Source organism: Stigmatopora argus, chromosome 19, assembly GCF_051989625.1.
Source record: "Stigmatopora argus isolate UIUO_Sarg chromosome 19, RoL_Sarg_1.0, whole genome shotgun sequence".
NCBI classification, from domain to species: Eukaryota; Metazoa; Chordata; class Actinopteri; order Syngnathiformes; family Syngnathidae; genus Stigmatopora; species Stigmatopora argus.
This window is the reverse complement of record NC_135405.1, coordinates 11,552,845-11,567,655: the sequence shown is the minus strand read 5'-3', so window position 1 is coordinate 11,567,655 and position 14,811 is coordinate 11,552,845. Positions and strand designations below refer to the sequence as shown.

Genomic DNA, 14,811 nt, shown 5'->3' with positions numbered 1-14,811 from the left:
CCTCTTGTTGCTGTGTGAGCATTCTGTTATTAGCGCAACACTAGCGCAGCATCCATTCTGGTTGTGATGTCACAACCAGAATGTCCGTTCCTTGCTGCATGGTTATGGAGCCCGATGAAATTTGAGCTAAATGGCTTTTCCAAATGTCAAATGACATTGGTGCAGTCGTTTGCCTTTTTTGACATGGTCGCCAATTTAAGGGACGTTAATGAATGGCTTGGCCATTTTACATAACGAGGCCCCGTTACACTAATGTAGGATACTATTAGTTAAATGTAGTCTGGCTCTGGGATGTCCCTTGATTCTTTTTGTCGTATACTACCTTGCCCGTTCCCCTTGCGTCAAGACTGGGCTTTGAGCGCTAATCAATTGGACGGCGATGGAGGGCCAAGAAGATGTCTGCTAATGGCGACGGGAAGCTCGGCTGAACTGCACTGGAAAGAAAGAGCAAGTGCGCTGAGGAGGAGATAAATAGAGTTGTTCTGGCTTTAAAATAATTGCTACATCTACCAACATACCCGTTTGGTTCTTATACCCAGACATGAACTTATCATCAGCCAATCACCTGGCAGAAAATCAAGCCCGCCCACGACGACGGCCAACTTTCAACCCCCGAAAAACCGAACGAATCGGCGGCGCTTACCTTGTCGATGGTCTGCGAGGCGGCCAGGCTCTCCGACAGGCGGGGATACGTGTAGGAGCTGTACGGGTGCGCCTGGGCGGGGTTCTTGAAGGGCCCGCCGGTGGCGTAGGGGACGTTGGGTTCCTGGAGCCCGGAGCCCGAGCGGGACCTCTGCCGGATGGCCGGCGTGGGGCTGGTCTGCATCACGTACGAGCTCTTGGGCCGCTTGTCGTAGTCGTCCCGCCCGGCGCCGTAGCTCCACTCGCTGTCCGGGTAGTTGATCTGCTCGCTGTGCAGGGAAGCGCGCGACGGGGTGCCCACCGAGGTGTCCCGGTAGTCCTGGCTGGACGAGCCGCCCACCGAGGCCCGGTAGTAGCCGCTGGAGCCCACCCCGCTCCCGGCCGTGGAAGCCACCTCGTCGCCAGAGCGCCCTTTGCTCTCCAGGTAGGCGTGGTAGTCGGGCGGCAGCTTGCCGTAGTCCGACTTCTGGGGCATGGCGTCCGGGTAGAAGTGGCTGCGGATGGGGTGCGAGTGGCCGTTGTGCTTGGCCAGGCGGTAGTGCCGCCCCGCCGCCCACTCGCCGTCCGCAGAGAAGCCCGGCTTGTCCGGGGCGTAGTCGCGGCCGGCCGAGGGGTCCAGGTCGCAGGAGTAGCGCGAGTAGTAGTGGCCGAAGCCGTTCTCCTCGTGACCCCCGGGGCGGACCCCCGCCGAGGGCCTGGAGCCGGCGCCCGCCTGGTGCGCCCCGCCCGGCGGGCTCTCCTTGCGGAGCGAGTTGGAGCGGGTCACCGAGATGTTATCGAACTCCTGCAGCAGGCCGTTGATGGAGGCGTCTTTGGGGGGCCGGTTCCCCCGCACGATGGTCTGCGAGAGGGGAAAAAAAACAAAGCCTCGGTAACCAAGGGAGGGCCACGGCGGGCCGATGACGGTGGGCGTGCATTCCCTTTCAGATCAGCCATTGCGGTCTGAAAACTGAATGAATTGAAATTTGGGGACACAATTTCAATTCTTTTGGCTTTGGGGACAAGTATGAAGTCAATCATCACTTGCAATGAATGGACAGGCAATTAGACCACATGCTTTTGTTAAATTCAGATTAATTAACCAAATTAGGACCGGTTAACAAATCAAAACCGCCACGAACGATCTTTAAGAAACTCATGAATTCAAACCCAAAATTTTGGAACTGCGACACAGATATACGCTAACCAAAAGACCACGACTGTTTTTATTTCAAATATTTAAGGACAATTTGCTCAAACTCAAGTTTCTGTATAATAGTATGATGGGGGAAAATATCATGACATCATAAATATTTTTTTTGGTCTAAGCTACTCTGCTAGCGAACACGCCATCAATGGCAACCAATGAGTTAACCTGGAGGAGTGTATTATCTGGTAAATATTTACGAACATCTCATCCAGATTTTGCCTGAATGACCCAAATTGGAAGCGGATTTGAAATGGCGCGTGGGTAGAGCGCGCCGCGCCGACTTGCGTGACTCACCCAAAAACACGAAACTCATTTGGAAAAAACGAAATAAAAATTATCCCCTCAAGTCATGCTCTCTCAACGACATGAATTCCAGAGAGCATGACTCGGGGGGGCGGAAAAAGTCCTATAACCGCCATATGCTAAGGTCACGTGTTGAGGATTTCTTTTTCAGGCACGACGCACAAATAAATAAATAAAATAAAATAAGTCTCCCCCGTTCAGATGCTAACAGGAAGCCGGCGGTGGATCGGAGCTGCCCCATTTCCCTCGCTACGGATTAGCTTCATTTTCAGCCAGCGTACCGGGGGATGCGCTGTAGTCGTCGTGACGTCGTGAGGCGGCTTAAACGTCGGGGGGTGCTCCTCCTCCCCTCCCACTTGGCGCTAAGCCCTTTACACGCCGTCGTCACGGTGAGTCACGGCGAGCCGGTAGCAAGGCGCGCTTCGGCGTGGAGGGCGCTACGTTTGTGCAAATATGTGGCGAGCGGCCTGTGGCTTGATTGGGATTTGCTGTTAAAAAAAGGGGCGGAACTGGCAAGCAACACGATACTTTTCGGGGGAAATAAGTGATCATTAAGTTGGGATTGGAGGAATGTTAAGTCTTGATTTCACTATTTAGAGAAGGCGCTTTACGATAACTCTTCATTTTGCAGAGCAAATTTGTACAATGAGCGTCAACGGGCCACTTAACTTAAAAGGTCGAGTGTGGGCGGGGTCAAGCTGACTGAAATATTCAATAGGGAAGCACAAAATGACTGTCCTGCTCTAATCTGCCCGCCAACCTACGTTTGTTTTCGGCTCTCCTGTCACCCAAACGCACCCTCAAGAGGCGGGGGTCCAGGTCTTGTTGATACATAGCAAACCCCAAAATTCCCATTTGCATTTTTCCTTAAAGGTCTTTGTCATGTAAACCCGAGCTCAGTGACCAAAACACCTTTTCAACCGTTTTTTAATAACGTCAAAAACCTCAAATGAGATTCCTATTGGGCTTAGAATCGGCGATAAAAATTCCTATGAATTTACCATTCCATGAGTGTCACCCTGATGCAAATGTTTAACTTGACAACATTCAGGGGTGACACTTCCTGCCACCGGTTTTGGGATATTTGCACGTCAATTAGGTTTGCGTGTCAGCGTGAACGCCGATGAAAGCTTAGTATGGCGCATATATTACCAGAGGCCACGGAAGCGTATTTGAAAATGGTGGCCATCACATTGAGGCGCATGAAAGCCGCTAAATTAGCTGTCAGCTGGCGTGCCTGCTTTGAATCCAACCCTGAAGAATTAACGGGGGTCTTTTACGTGCTGGGGGGGATTTGGACCTTTTTAACAGGTGTTCATCCCGGTTTGGGAAATGATTTATTCTCCGAATTCTCCAGATAAATTGAAGTCAGATTTGCAGGTTTGATGATAAGAGAAATAATGAGGACAAATTCGGCGCTTGCTCTGATAAATATGGCGATGCTTTGAATTTGGTTGCTTAGGCAAAAAGTTGACTCGCAAATCTATTAAATTTGCGTTCAGGTGTTTTAAAGAGATTTTAGAACAATCAGGACAAGCTAATTTCAATTAGCTGCATGAAATTTGGTAGAGAAAAATTGTGGATTGTAACATAAAACTGGCATTTAAGCAAAAAACATGGCAGGATTGCGGCATTTTTGTTGTTGGATTCCCTCCTCGCTTTTCCACTTTGACAGAATTGTGATTCAGCGTTTGTAGGCGTGGCCTGATTATTCTCCACGTCAGCGAGTTCTTTGTTTTGACAGAGTGTCAGGCGTCTCCGTCACGCTCTTGTCACTTATGCTGAGGCGGGAAGGCGGCAAAGCGGCAAGGTGCTGCTGACACAAGAAAGCTACATCTGTGCGTCTTTAAACACCTGCACGCCAACCGTGCCGCCACGCACGTCGGAGTCCCCGGACTCAATGCGGCGGGGGATGTAAAATACGTGTTAAAATGCTTCGGGATCATCCGTGGGATTCCACGTGATGGCACAGCTGCTAATTTTATGCCAAATGAAGCCAAACGCCATTAGAAACTGTTGAACAGCAATACTCCAAAGTAATGTGTTTGCTTTTCTTTAAATATAATAGATTGAACGTAGATTTGAATTGAAATGAGTTGGAAAGACTGCTGCCGCTGACATATTGCAATAACTGGAGGGGCTCATCTGCTTCGCATTCACGCACGCCGTTTTGAAATCGCTGCCTTTAGGCTAGTCGTGATTTTTTTTTCCGGCTAACGCGTATGTTTGAGACAACAAACCGCAGATGTCGTCGCTCTTTCAATTCCGTCAGTAGCGCGATGATTCTTTTTTTTAACGTTTTTTTAGCGACGCGTCATGAGTTCGATCAACGCCTTCGTAATGGACTAATTAATCTCCGGTTACGACTGGGCGTCAACGAGGGTTTACATGCGGGCTAACTCAATTAGCGTTTCAGCGTGGACCACGTAATAAAGCTGCTAATCGATAGCCGCGCGTCGAGGCTGCGGCGGCGAAGAAAGCGCGGCGCTACCGTCGGCGGGGGTGAGGGAGACAAGGTTAATTGCGTGCCAAATCACTGTCAAGCGCTAGGGATCGCGCCTGGAAATCTTTCCATTAATTTGAATTAGAGGGCTCGTGGCGAGCGGGCCTCGGTGGAAATCGCCCCCCCCCACCCGGTCGCCCCGCCGCGCCCGCCTCTTTACGTCCCGGCGGTGGCGGCGAGAGTCGGGTCGCGCTCGCCGTGGGCTCTGACAGCGGCCATATTTCACCGGCTCGCCGCGTTAGCCTGTCCTTTAGTGATAAGCTGTAATAGATCTACTCTCTCTGGCCTGTTCAAGGTAAGTACAGCGGGGAATGGGGGTGTTAAGAAACGGCGAGGGGGGAAGGGAAGGGAAGGCAGAAGACGGGAAATGACATGGAAGATGTCAGGAAAGCAAATGAGTGCGGGAACCACAAAAGAAAAGGGGAGAAAAAAGGATGGGGTTAGGGAACGTACCAGGAAATGGAAAAAAAGAGGGAACTAGTGGACACCATGGAAGGGGAAAATTCAAATAATAAAATGTGTGAATAGAAAGAACATGTCAGGGAAGGAAAAGGGAATTGAAAAGAAGGGAATGGGAAAGAAGGGAATAGTGAAAAGTCAAAGGAAAGGGAGGATAGGAAGGAATCGGGTCAGGAGAAGAGGAATGACAAAAGAAATTAAAAGGAGGAAGACAAGACATACACTAAGGCAGGGGTGTCCAAACTTTTTTTTGTTTTCCTAGCAGGGCAGTGTGGGGCAGAAAATGTAAGAGAGGACATGAAAGGACAGAAGAGATAAGAAGGAAAGCAAAAAAAGAAGCAATGCAATGTAAGTAGGCGACGAGACAAGGTAAGAAAAAGCTCAAAGGAAAAGTGACAATTGCCAAAAAGAAGAAAGCGGGAGAGCTGTGACAAATGACACAACAAGGAGACTAAACGAAAAAAGAGGAAGAACGACGAAGGAGGAGGAGGAGGAGGAGGAGGAGGTCGGCGCGTGACAAACGAGCCTCGTTGGCCGATAAGGGGGGGGATTAACCTTGCCGCTAATGATGGGGGGCATAAATAATGAGCCTGGGACTTCTTTGGGGAGTCCGCCGAGGACGAACGGGAATAGGAAACAGCAAAAAGAACACATAGGCTCGTTTTGGAGCTTTCACGAGAAAAGATGAAAAAAAAACTATACTGTAAAATACGAGCGCAATAAAAAAAGGCGCTAGCACCTGGCCTCCATCAAGTATATTTGAAAGACCAGTAAGCGATCTGGAAGCGCAGTTCAACCTTGTAAAGCTCTGCGCGCCTTTTTTGGGGGGGCTCCAGTTTACTGGAGCGTCGTGTGAACTTTTAGCCGGCTCCCCTTGAACGCCTCACGGTTACAGTACACCGATTCCTGCTTGGTTAGCATGACTTAACCTTGACGTGGCGGTGATTTATGGTGTTTGCGGGGAACATGGATGGCAGACACCGATGCGTATCTCCTGCCGTGCTTGGACATATGCAAAACTCTACGGTCATTTATTATCAGAAAAGTGATTGGAATCGTTAAGCGACGCCTTTGCCTCATTTACGGAAGCTATTGTCGCGTGACTAGACTGGAAGGCATTTTTTTCCCTAACAATTAAGGAACTTTCAATAGAGCCAAAAACTAGAGGTGGAATTCTTTTCCTGGAGCGCCCTCTGCGGGACATTAGCAGTCATTGCAACAACACAAGATATTTTTTCCAAATTTCTCAATGCCTGAAATATTTCTACAAGTTGCATTTTAAAAGGAAGGCGTTATTTATAATGGCAGTTGAAAGGACTTATTTTAAAAGGTCTTAATAAAAGTGCTTTTTCCAAATCAGTTATTTTGAAAGAATATTAAAGCCATATTAAGGACTTTGCTATCTTAAAAGGGACATATTACTCAGATTTAGTTACAAACAGCATGTGTATTACTCTACTTTTTAAAGTTTTATAGACTGTACAAGTAAAGTGATTTTTTTTCATTTTAATCTGTCTCCCAATTTATTACTTATTATATACCTTACTAATTATTTGTCCAAACTGCAACTTAATTTCTAATTTTGTCACCCGTTTTCCTAGAAACTGTTGGCATGTAAAGTGATTGTTTTTTTCTTTCATTTATTGTATTCATTTAAATACAGTATTTTTGTTTCAATGAAAATATTTTTTTCTAAACGTATACTTGATTTGATGAAAAAAATTGTACTGCATTTGTTAACGTTTGGTATATAAAATGTTCTTCAACATTAACTACTAACACTGACTTACCAACTTTTTCCACTCACTCACTAATGGACGTAGAAGGAAAATACATTTTTAAAATCATTTTATAATTATTTTTTAGCATCATACTCAAAGTTTATTTATTTTCATCTTACATTCCCATATTCGGTTTTGTTCTTTTGGTTGTCGTATGAAAGTAAATGTCTTTTGAACCACCCTTTTCCCCCAAAACGTCTTATTTTCAAATTGTGTCACCAATAACCTTCTTGTGCTTTCCTTGTCTATCCATCATGTAATGGAGAAAAACAAATGAAAAATATTTAACAAAAAGATATACTATATAGGAGACTAACTGATAAGTCCTAACACAAGTCGCAGTCACCATCTAACCACAAGAGAGCGCCACAGGAACACCAAGGAAACTTCAATGCTTCAGTGCCATTGACTGATAGACAATGAATGATGCTGCTCCTTACTAATGAAGGCCTGCATGTATAAATTGCTAGAGCAAGGGGGAAAAAAACTGCTGCGTCTCCTTTTAAAAAAAAGGGGGCCAACAAAATCAGTCATTGACTAAGAAGGCGAAGGGCAATTGAGAGGCTTTGGCAAAGTGCACCGGAGCTCCCTGGAAGCCAACAACAATTCCCAAGATGACAAAGTGAGGAGAGAGCGGATCAATGGCATCTACTCCAGCCGGCTCTTTGCCAAAAAAAGGGATGCTCAATTCAGACTGGACTCCATTCAAATACCGGTTGAAATTCAAGGCGCATTGATCGGAGCCCGTGGATCTTAATTCACAGCGTAAACTAACTTATTGACTATTTTTTCATGCACGTGGTGGCTGAAAGTTTTATGGGTAAGTGGTCTCTATGTAGATTATGCTCTAAACTTCAAAACCAAATGGCTTCCCTACAGCAGTTGGTGTGCGAAAATCACGGATCTGCAGTTTTCCAGCAAAGATTTATGTCCCTTCCCTGAGAAGTAAAAACAAGCCCGACAAGATGACCCACCTGTTGTCGTATCTGGCTGACCTGCGGCCTCAACGCGGACCCTTCAAAGTCCTCGGCAACTACGGTTTCCTGGCTATCCTGACCTCCTGACATGGCGCCTAAACCCATGTGAAGAACCTTCTGAGCAGCTTCTACGATCAGGTTTCTTCTAAAAAAGTCAGTGGGTGCGGGGCAGCTGACTGACATTTACAGCGTGCTGCCATTTTGACTTTGCTACCTCACTCACTCACTGCCCCTGTTGAACTTGGGGGAGAGAAAAAAAATGAAAATATGTTGGCGTTCCAAAACAATTCAACCTCTACAATCTTGCAAAGAGTCCACCTCTTCTAGGATGATGTAAGGCTGAATGTTCAACTTCCTGAAAATATCCACTGAGATTTCTCCACCTACACGTCCCACAATGCAGTGCATGCAGTTATGGAGGCGAGTGTGTGTGTGTGTGTGTGTGTGTGTGTGTGTGTGTGTGTGTGTGTGTGTGTGTGTGTGTGTGTGTGTGTGTGTGTGTGTGAGTGAGAGGCGACAAAAAACTATTTTGGGTATTAAAAAAATATATATCCTGCCATCGATTATTAATTGGATTTTATCTTTGAGGGAGGCCTAGGTGATAAGTCAATTTTATGCGTTTTTCCTTGCAAAAGAGTAATCTATATAATACAAACGGTTATTTAATAGATTTTTCCACGAGTTTGTTTCTTTTTGTACTCATTATGGTTGTTTTTAAGGGCTAATCTAGCACGAGAGAAAAATATTTGAACCTTTTTCCGTCACATTGGAATTGCTCAATTCGAAATCATAATCATTCATCCATACTATAAATATAGTGCTGTAAATATTCAAAGAAACATGGAAGAAAATACATTTGCCAGACAAGAATGAACTTTCAAAAGGGGAATTTGGTATCTATTATTTTGGTTAACGTTAGCATTAGGATCGTGGGAACATGCTAGCTTATCTAGTGCTACTTAGAAAAATGGCAGCAAGGATTTGGGGGGGTGTTTGGTAGGGGGGTCTCATGCAAAGGGGAGAGTGGAAATCCAAGTCAAGAGCAATTTAGTTAGTTAGTAGATCATGTGTGGAGTCGCACCTACTAAAATGCATGCAAAAAAACAAGGCGGCCAAATGGGGGTGAAAGTGCAAAGGGAGGGGGGGGGGGGGGGGGGTTGAGAGGAGGCGGGGAAGGTGTGTGCGAGGGGAGTTCGGGGGTCAGACGGGTAGAGGGAGTCATACTTTGGGCGTTTCGGACGGCTGGACCTTCTTGGGAGATATCTGTGAAGAGAGCAAGACAATTACTTTCTTGTTCCCCCCTCTTCAGAGATATTTCCTGTGGCATATTGCTGTTCTTGGTGGTGGCCATTTTAGCCTCCAGGCTAACAAGCTCGGAGGCTGAGCCAGTGCGCGAGATGCTTCGCCGCGGCAATTCCGGACCACGCCGAGTCTAGCTTGGGATTTGTCCTACTGACTGGAGGAGACGCGAGAAAGTCGATTGGTCGATAGCTTCGCAATTTAGCTAATGCTAAGCGCATTGTACGCACTACCAACAGGCTGCATTCATCAACAGATTACAAAATATGAATAGAAGTGAACCCTGACTGAGATTTTACCCTAAAAATGACCACCTGCTCTTTTACATCCTTTTGAGAAAAGCCAATTTCTATATATGGTCTTACATGACTCGCATTGTGCCATTTCAAGCACTTCCGCAAAATAAATCTTCACTGTAACTCCACAACGCGATGATGATTCATTCGGGGTTTCCGTATTTGATGCGAATGGATGGTTAATTTCCAGCCTGGGGTGAAGGGAGGTCACTTTCGGAAAATATCAACGCTTACCGGGCCATTTGAATTCTACGCAAACGTCTTCGAGTATCGGCGTGCTAGCCAATGAACAACAACACAACAGAGGAGACACTCAGAAGGGTCAGAAACGAGGAGACGCACAAAAAGGAAAACAAAATGGAGAATTGCGTTGATGTTAAATGGATAAAATTGGTGATGACAAAAATATGAGGCGGTTTAAATCTGCACTAAGCATCTGAGTCACCTTTTTTTGTAGCCATCTGGTTAAAAAAAAGCTGCTTTACCAAACATTTGTCTGAGTCATGTTGGAGTCTCATCTGCTCCCCAAAAAGTAGGTCTTTTCATTTATTCATTTTTTTCCAATATCAGCTGCGAGTGCCGCTTGTTGTTTTTCACTTTGATGCTTTGAACGCGACAAATGGAATACGCCGTAAAGACGATTACGGCTCGTGAGACGCTTCGTGTAGGATTTGCGTCTCAAAACTTCTCAAACCGAAGCGCCGATTCCAATTTCATATTGTGTCCGCGCAAAGGAGCTTTCTGAGGTAGCTCGGATCATAAGAGTAACATTTACAAAGATAGCTTAATGCAGTTTTAAAGCAACGCGCCACAATGTGGTTATTAGAGAGCATATTAAAGGTGACGTAATAGTGTGAGATGGCCAGATGGTATGGGATAAAAACAAAAGAGCAAGTGTACGATTGGAGTGGTTGGTGTGAAGCCGACACGCTCTTATGAAAACGTAGCATTAAAGATTGTCATCTGGAGAAGTCGAACGGGAGTCAACGGGTCCTACAAGGTAGAAAACATGAAGGATGGATACCATTACCTTCATAGGTGCCAACTGTATGGGGGTGATGTAGGAGGGGTCCACCATGGGCTTAGGCCGGTTGGCCGTGTCGGCCAGGAGGCTCTGCCACTGCTGCGGCAGCCCCGTGAACTTCTGCTCCCGCGGATCGAAGCCCGTGTGGACCCGGTGCTCAAAGTTGGACGGCGCCGAGATCTCCAGCCGCTTCTTCTTCTTGCCAAACATGCTGGAAAACCCGGACGAACCTGACAAAAACAAGGACAAATGGCTCACTCGGGGGCGGCCAATGACGATTGGACGCGTATTGGCGTCAGCGGCTGGCAACGAGTCGACTTTAGTTTTAAGCTAACATCCGAAAAATGGTACAAGAAAGAAAGGAGGCAGGGAAGGACAAATGCAAGTGTCTCACCAACATGCCAGAAAAGAACAAGTCTACTTTGGTTATGTAATTTAAACAGGAGAAAGTGGGAAGAAGAAAAAAAAACACAAATCTTTCCACTGCGGCGGAACAAAATGTCTGACAAATGATGCCAACTTGGGATTTGACTTTTATTGCGATGAGAGTCACATGAGCGTGGTGTCTCTGTGACAAAATGTCAAAATATCTGTGAATGGCCTTCATTGTTTTCTTCATTCTAGAAGCCATTGTGTCCAGAGTCCAACTTGGAGCACCCAATTTTTCTCCTCTTTTCTACATCTGCTTCTACAAACAGTTTTCCTCGCTAACATGAAAATATCCTAATAAGCAGGTGAATCTCTTGGACACAGGCGTCAAACTCAAAGCCCGTCGACTCCATTTTGTGTGGTCTGCCAAAGTAAATCATGTACCATGTTTTTTTTTTTTGCTAAATTGACATTTTTTTTATACATATAGGAAACCATAACTACAATTTGTCAGGGTATGATTTTAACAGTGGTGTGCCGTCAGGGCCTTCAAGGCCTTCTCTGCTGGCCTAAGAAATATCTGAATCACAGACTAGAAAAGGAGGATGGATATTGGGTACAGGTGAAAATGATTTTTGGTGAGTAAAATATGGCTATATTCCTAAATATTTCAATTGTATGAGGTTATCATTGATGATTATTTTATGTGTCGCAAGCTGTACCTGCAGTAGAGGTTTTATAGTCATAAAATAGTTTTTGAGGGTTGGGTTGATTCGCTGAAGGCGTCGCTAGGAAATTCACGGACCGCCGCTGGATTTTAACATGACATGATTCCAACCTTCATTGCTGAAAATGATCATATCTTATAAAAAATGAATCGTCTGGTCGACAATGAATATATGACAGAAAAAAAGTTAAAATGAATCTTTCTCTGACCAATTTTCTGTGAAGCTGCGGTCTAACTCCAGTCAGCACCAAATTAGAATCACAATGGTAGAAAAAAAATTGTACAGGGTGGGGAGATTTTTACATAACGCGTAAAGAAAAACCTTGGGAATGGCTATTATTTCCTTCGCTTCACTAGACGGACCTAATTAGAGAGGACGGGCTTTTGTGTCATAATCGCTTGGTGTGGTCTTGGGGGACCATTCAATAGTGGGTCAAAAAAGTGGACGAGTGGTGACGCCAAAGCTTGATTGTGGGAAATTGCCCAAAGACTCCTCCAGCCATGTAAATTCCCTCCACAGGTCTCCTATTAGATAATCACTCTGGAACACAAAGCCAATGCTTCCATTTTGCACGGAATGGGCTGACGTCCAATTCTGCGATAACCTTGTTTCTGTTTTTAGCGCAAGGTGACCGCCGCCAATTGGAATATTGACACCTAGAACAGTCCAAGAAGTGATGAGAGATGCCAATCATTTAAACGCCATACAAAGGCAACCTTAGAAAAACGGTACACGGTCGATTGGACACCGGTTTCTTGGTCGCCCGGAAGGTAAGTGATAATTACCATTTAAATTGTTGCTTAAATTCCCTAAATACAAACTGTGAATTACTATTTAGTCATACTTAATTCCCTAGTAATTATTAGACTAAAGAAAGGCTCCAAATTTCCCGGACTTTTGTTTTTTGTTGGAGAACTTGTTAAGACCCTGACTGACGTAGCTTCTTAAAGGGACAACGCATGTACATACAAACTCTTCTACACTTACACGTGGGCTCAGTGAAACTGCTCATGGCCATTGTTGGCTTTTATTGATGCGTAGACCGTGTTGTTTTACCTTGTTTTGTCGCCGGTCTTTTGGTCGCCACGACCGCGACCAAAAGACCGGCGACCAAAAGACTGGCGACCAAAAGACCGGTGACCAATCGACCGCACACGAGAAAAACATCGGGAAGCCAATGGTTAGCCTAGTCTCGGATTATTAAAGCTTTTATTTGTCTCTGGGATGTGAGACATTATGCGTGGAGGCCTTGAAAAAAGAATCTCCCTGGAGAGGAAAGACCTGCCACGCAACATCAGCCACCCCCAAAGCGTTATTTATAAGCCGACAGTAAGGTTACATGCTAAAGGCTAAACGTTTTATTGTCACACGGTAACGATGTCACAGAGTAATGAGCGACGGGAATATATGGCAGACGTAAGAAAGGTTGTGACTGTATTTTACTTCAACGGTCGTCTTGATGGTAAAAAACGATTGTCGTTAGATTATTTCCGTAGCGGTGTGAGCTTTGGATAATTAGGTTGACGTTTAATGTGAGATCGTTGCCGATACGATTTGCGATAGGCGTCTCCCGATGCAGAAGTGATTGCTAAGTTAATACAAAAATATTGTGACATTTCAGTTTTGAGAAGTGCTAGCACCAATTTTGGCAAGATGATCAGAATGAGTGTCTTTGTCGCCATTTTCGATTCTTTTATTCTACAATAACATTAAAAATCATTTTTTTAATCATGTAAAAAACGAAACACTTTAGCGTGTTCAATTTTCCACAACAAAACCACTCAAGACTGCAGTATCGAATAGCTTTGCGGTTAGCATCTTACGCGGCGCTCCTTCCTTCCTCCCACGACATGACTCTAAATCATCCATTAATGTAAATATAAACATCCAAGCGAGCGATAGCAAATAATTACCGGACAGATGAAGCTAAAAAAACAAAGACAACGCCTCAAGTGCACATTTCTAAGTAAATTTGAAAGGGCTGAGTCGTCCCAGGGCAAAGAATCTGATTTGTTGCCAAACCATCTGTCACCCTCTCCAGCCTCCACAGGCATTTCCCCTGTTTTTTTTTACATCTTTCTTTCTCTATTTATTTATTTATTTTAGCTAACAGCTACTACCGTTTTTACTCCCGTACCTTACCCACCTTAAAGCCACGCACCTCCCCTCTTAAAATCTGCACTTGATTTGAACCATTGAATAATTAGGCTAAAAAGTAGCAAAATGAGATGCGGGAGAGGCCAAGCATCCATAATTCAAAAACGCAGCAGGGGGGAAAAAATAAGACACGATAAACAAGCGAGCCAAGGCTAATTATTTAAGAGACTTAGTAAATAACAAATTTAAAAAAGTTCACGTACTAAATGCCCTCTTAAGAGGATTAAGGCTAAGCGAACGTGGCAAATGAGTGATCGATCGACGTGTTTTTGGCTTTGTATTGGCTTTTGTCCCATCTGCACTGGCCATTTCCCTAAAGACACACACGTGCTTTAATTGGCTTTCAAAAACTTTACGCGCAAACCCGCGTTTCACCTTCCGCTCCCCTCTAGACACATTTTCAGAGTGGCAAAATAGCCCAGGTGAGGTTTATGGTCATTAAATCAGAATTCATCTTAAGGGTAGTAACTCAGATAATGGTTTTACCGTCTTAAAAAAAATGGTGCACGCGCTGAACGGATTTTTTAAAATGGCTATTCTGTTCTTACTGCTCAATGTGGGGGATGGCATAGCTGTTATTATAATTATTTGTTTTTTACTGTGCTGGGAGGCATTTTTTTAAATCCTTGTTTATAGATTGTTGTTTTCTAAAACGGTCAATAATAACACATTTAGTGGCCTTTGAATACAATACTTGCAAACACATCAAGGAAAGCATTGAACAAACGAAATTAGGGTTGCACTGTTTACGACTTTTTGACGGCCCTCCCAGTTTAAACGGATGGGACGTCTATTGTTGACAAAGGCATCGGAGCGTGATCATCTGTCCGATTCTTACCTAGCAACGAATGCCCGTCAAGCCGCCAAAGTGTGGGTGATAAGCCATTGCCAAGTGCTCCGATACGCTTGTGTCCCGGTCAAGTGTCGGACGTCCAAGTGGAACATCTGACAATTCTGCAAAAGAGCACAAAACACAATGAAAAATATCAAGAAATGACACCAATCCAAATTTTTGGGGTTCACTATGCTTTGGAATTTGAACAATATTATTCTCTTACAGCAGTATTTTTTTACTGATAAATTC

General features: G+C 44.9%; 1 protein-coding gene across 5 annotated transcripts in view; it reads right to left on the bottom strand.

The window, feature by feature from the left end:
- Nucleotides 1-14,682, bottom strand: part of pak5 (p21 protein (Cdc42/Rac)-activated kinase 5) — a 25,779-nt gene extending 11,097 nt beyond the window's left edge. For 3 of the 5 annotated variants that reach the window (XR_013296807.1, XR_013296808.1, XM_077587141.1), the window contains exons 1-4: nt 14,566-14,682; nt 10,480-10,703; nt 9,079-9,117; nt 644-1,483 (exon numbers count right to left, since the gene is read on the bottom strand). Coding sequence is in view for 1 of the 5 variants with exons in the window: in XM_077587141.1 (XP_077443267.1) it covers nt 644-1,483; nt 9,079-9,117; nt 10,480-10,683 (1,083 nt within the window). In the remaining 4 variants the exon portion in view is untranslated. Of the gene's footprint in view, nt 1-643; nt 1,484-7,851; nt 8,290-9,078; nt 9,118-10,479; nt 10,704-14,565 lie in introns of those variants that run through there. The other 2 variants (XR_013296809.1, XR_013296810.1) reach the window with 2 other exon arrangements.
- Between the last annotated feature and the right edge of the window lie 129 nt (nt 14,683-14,811).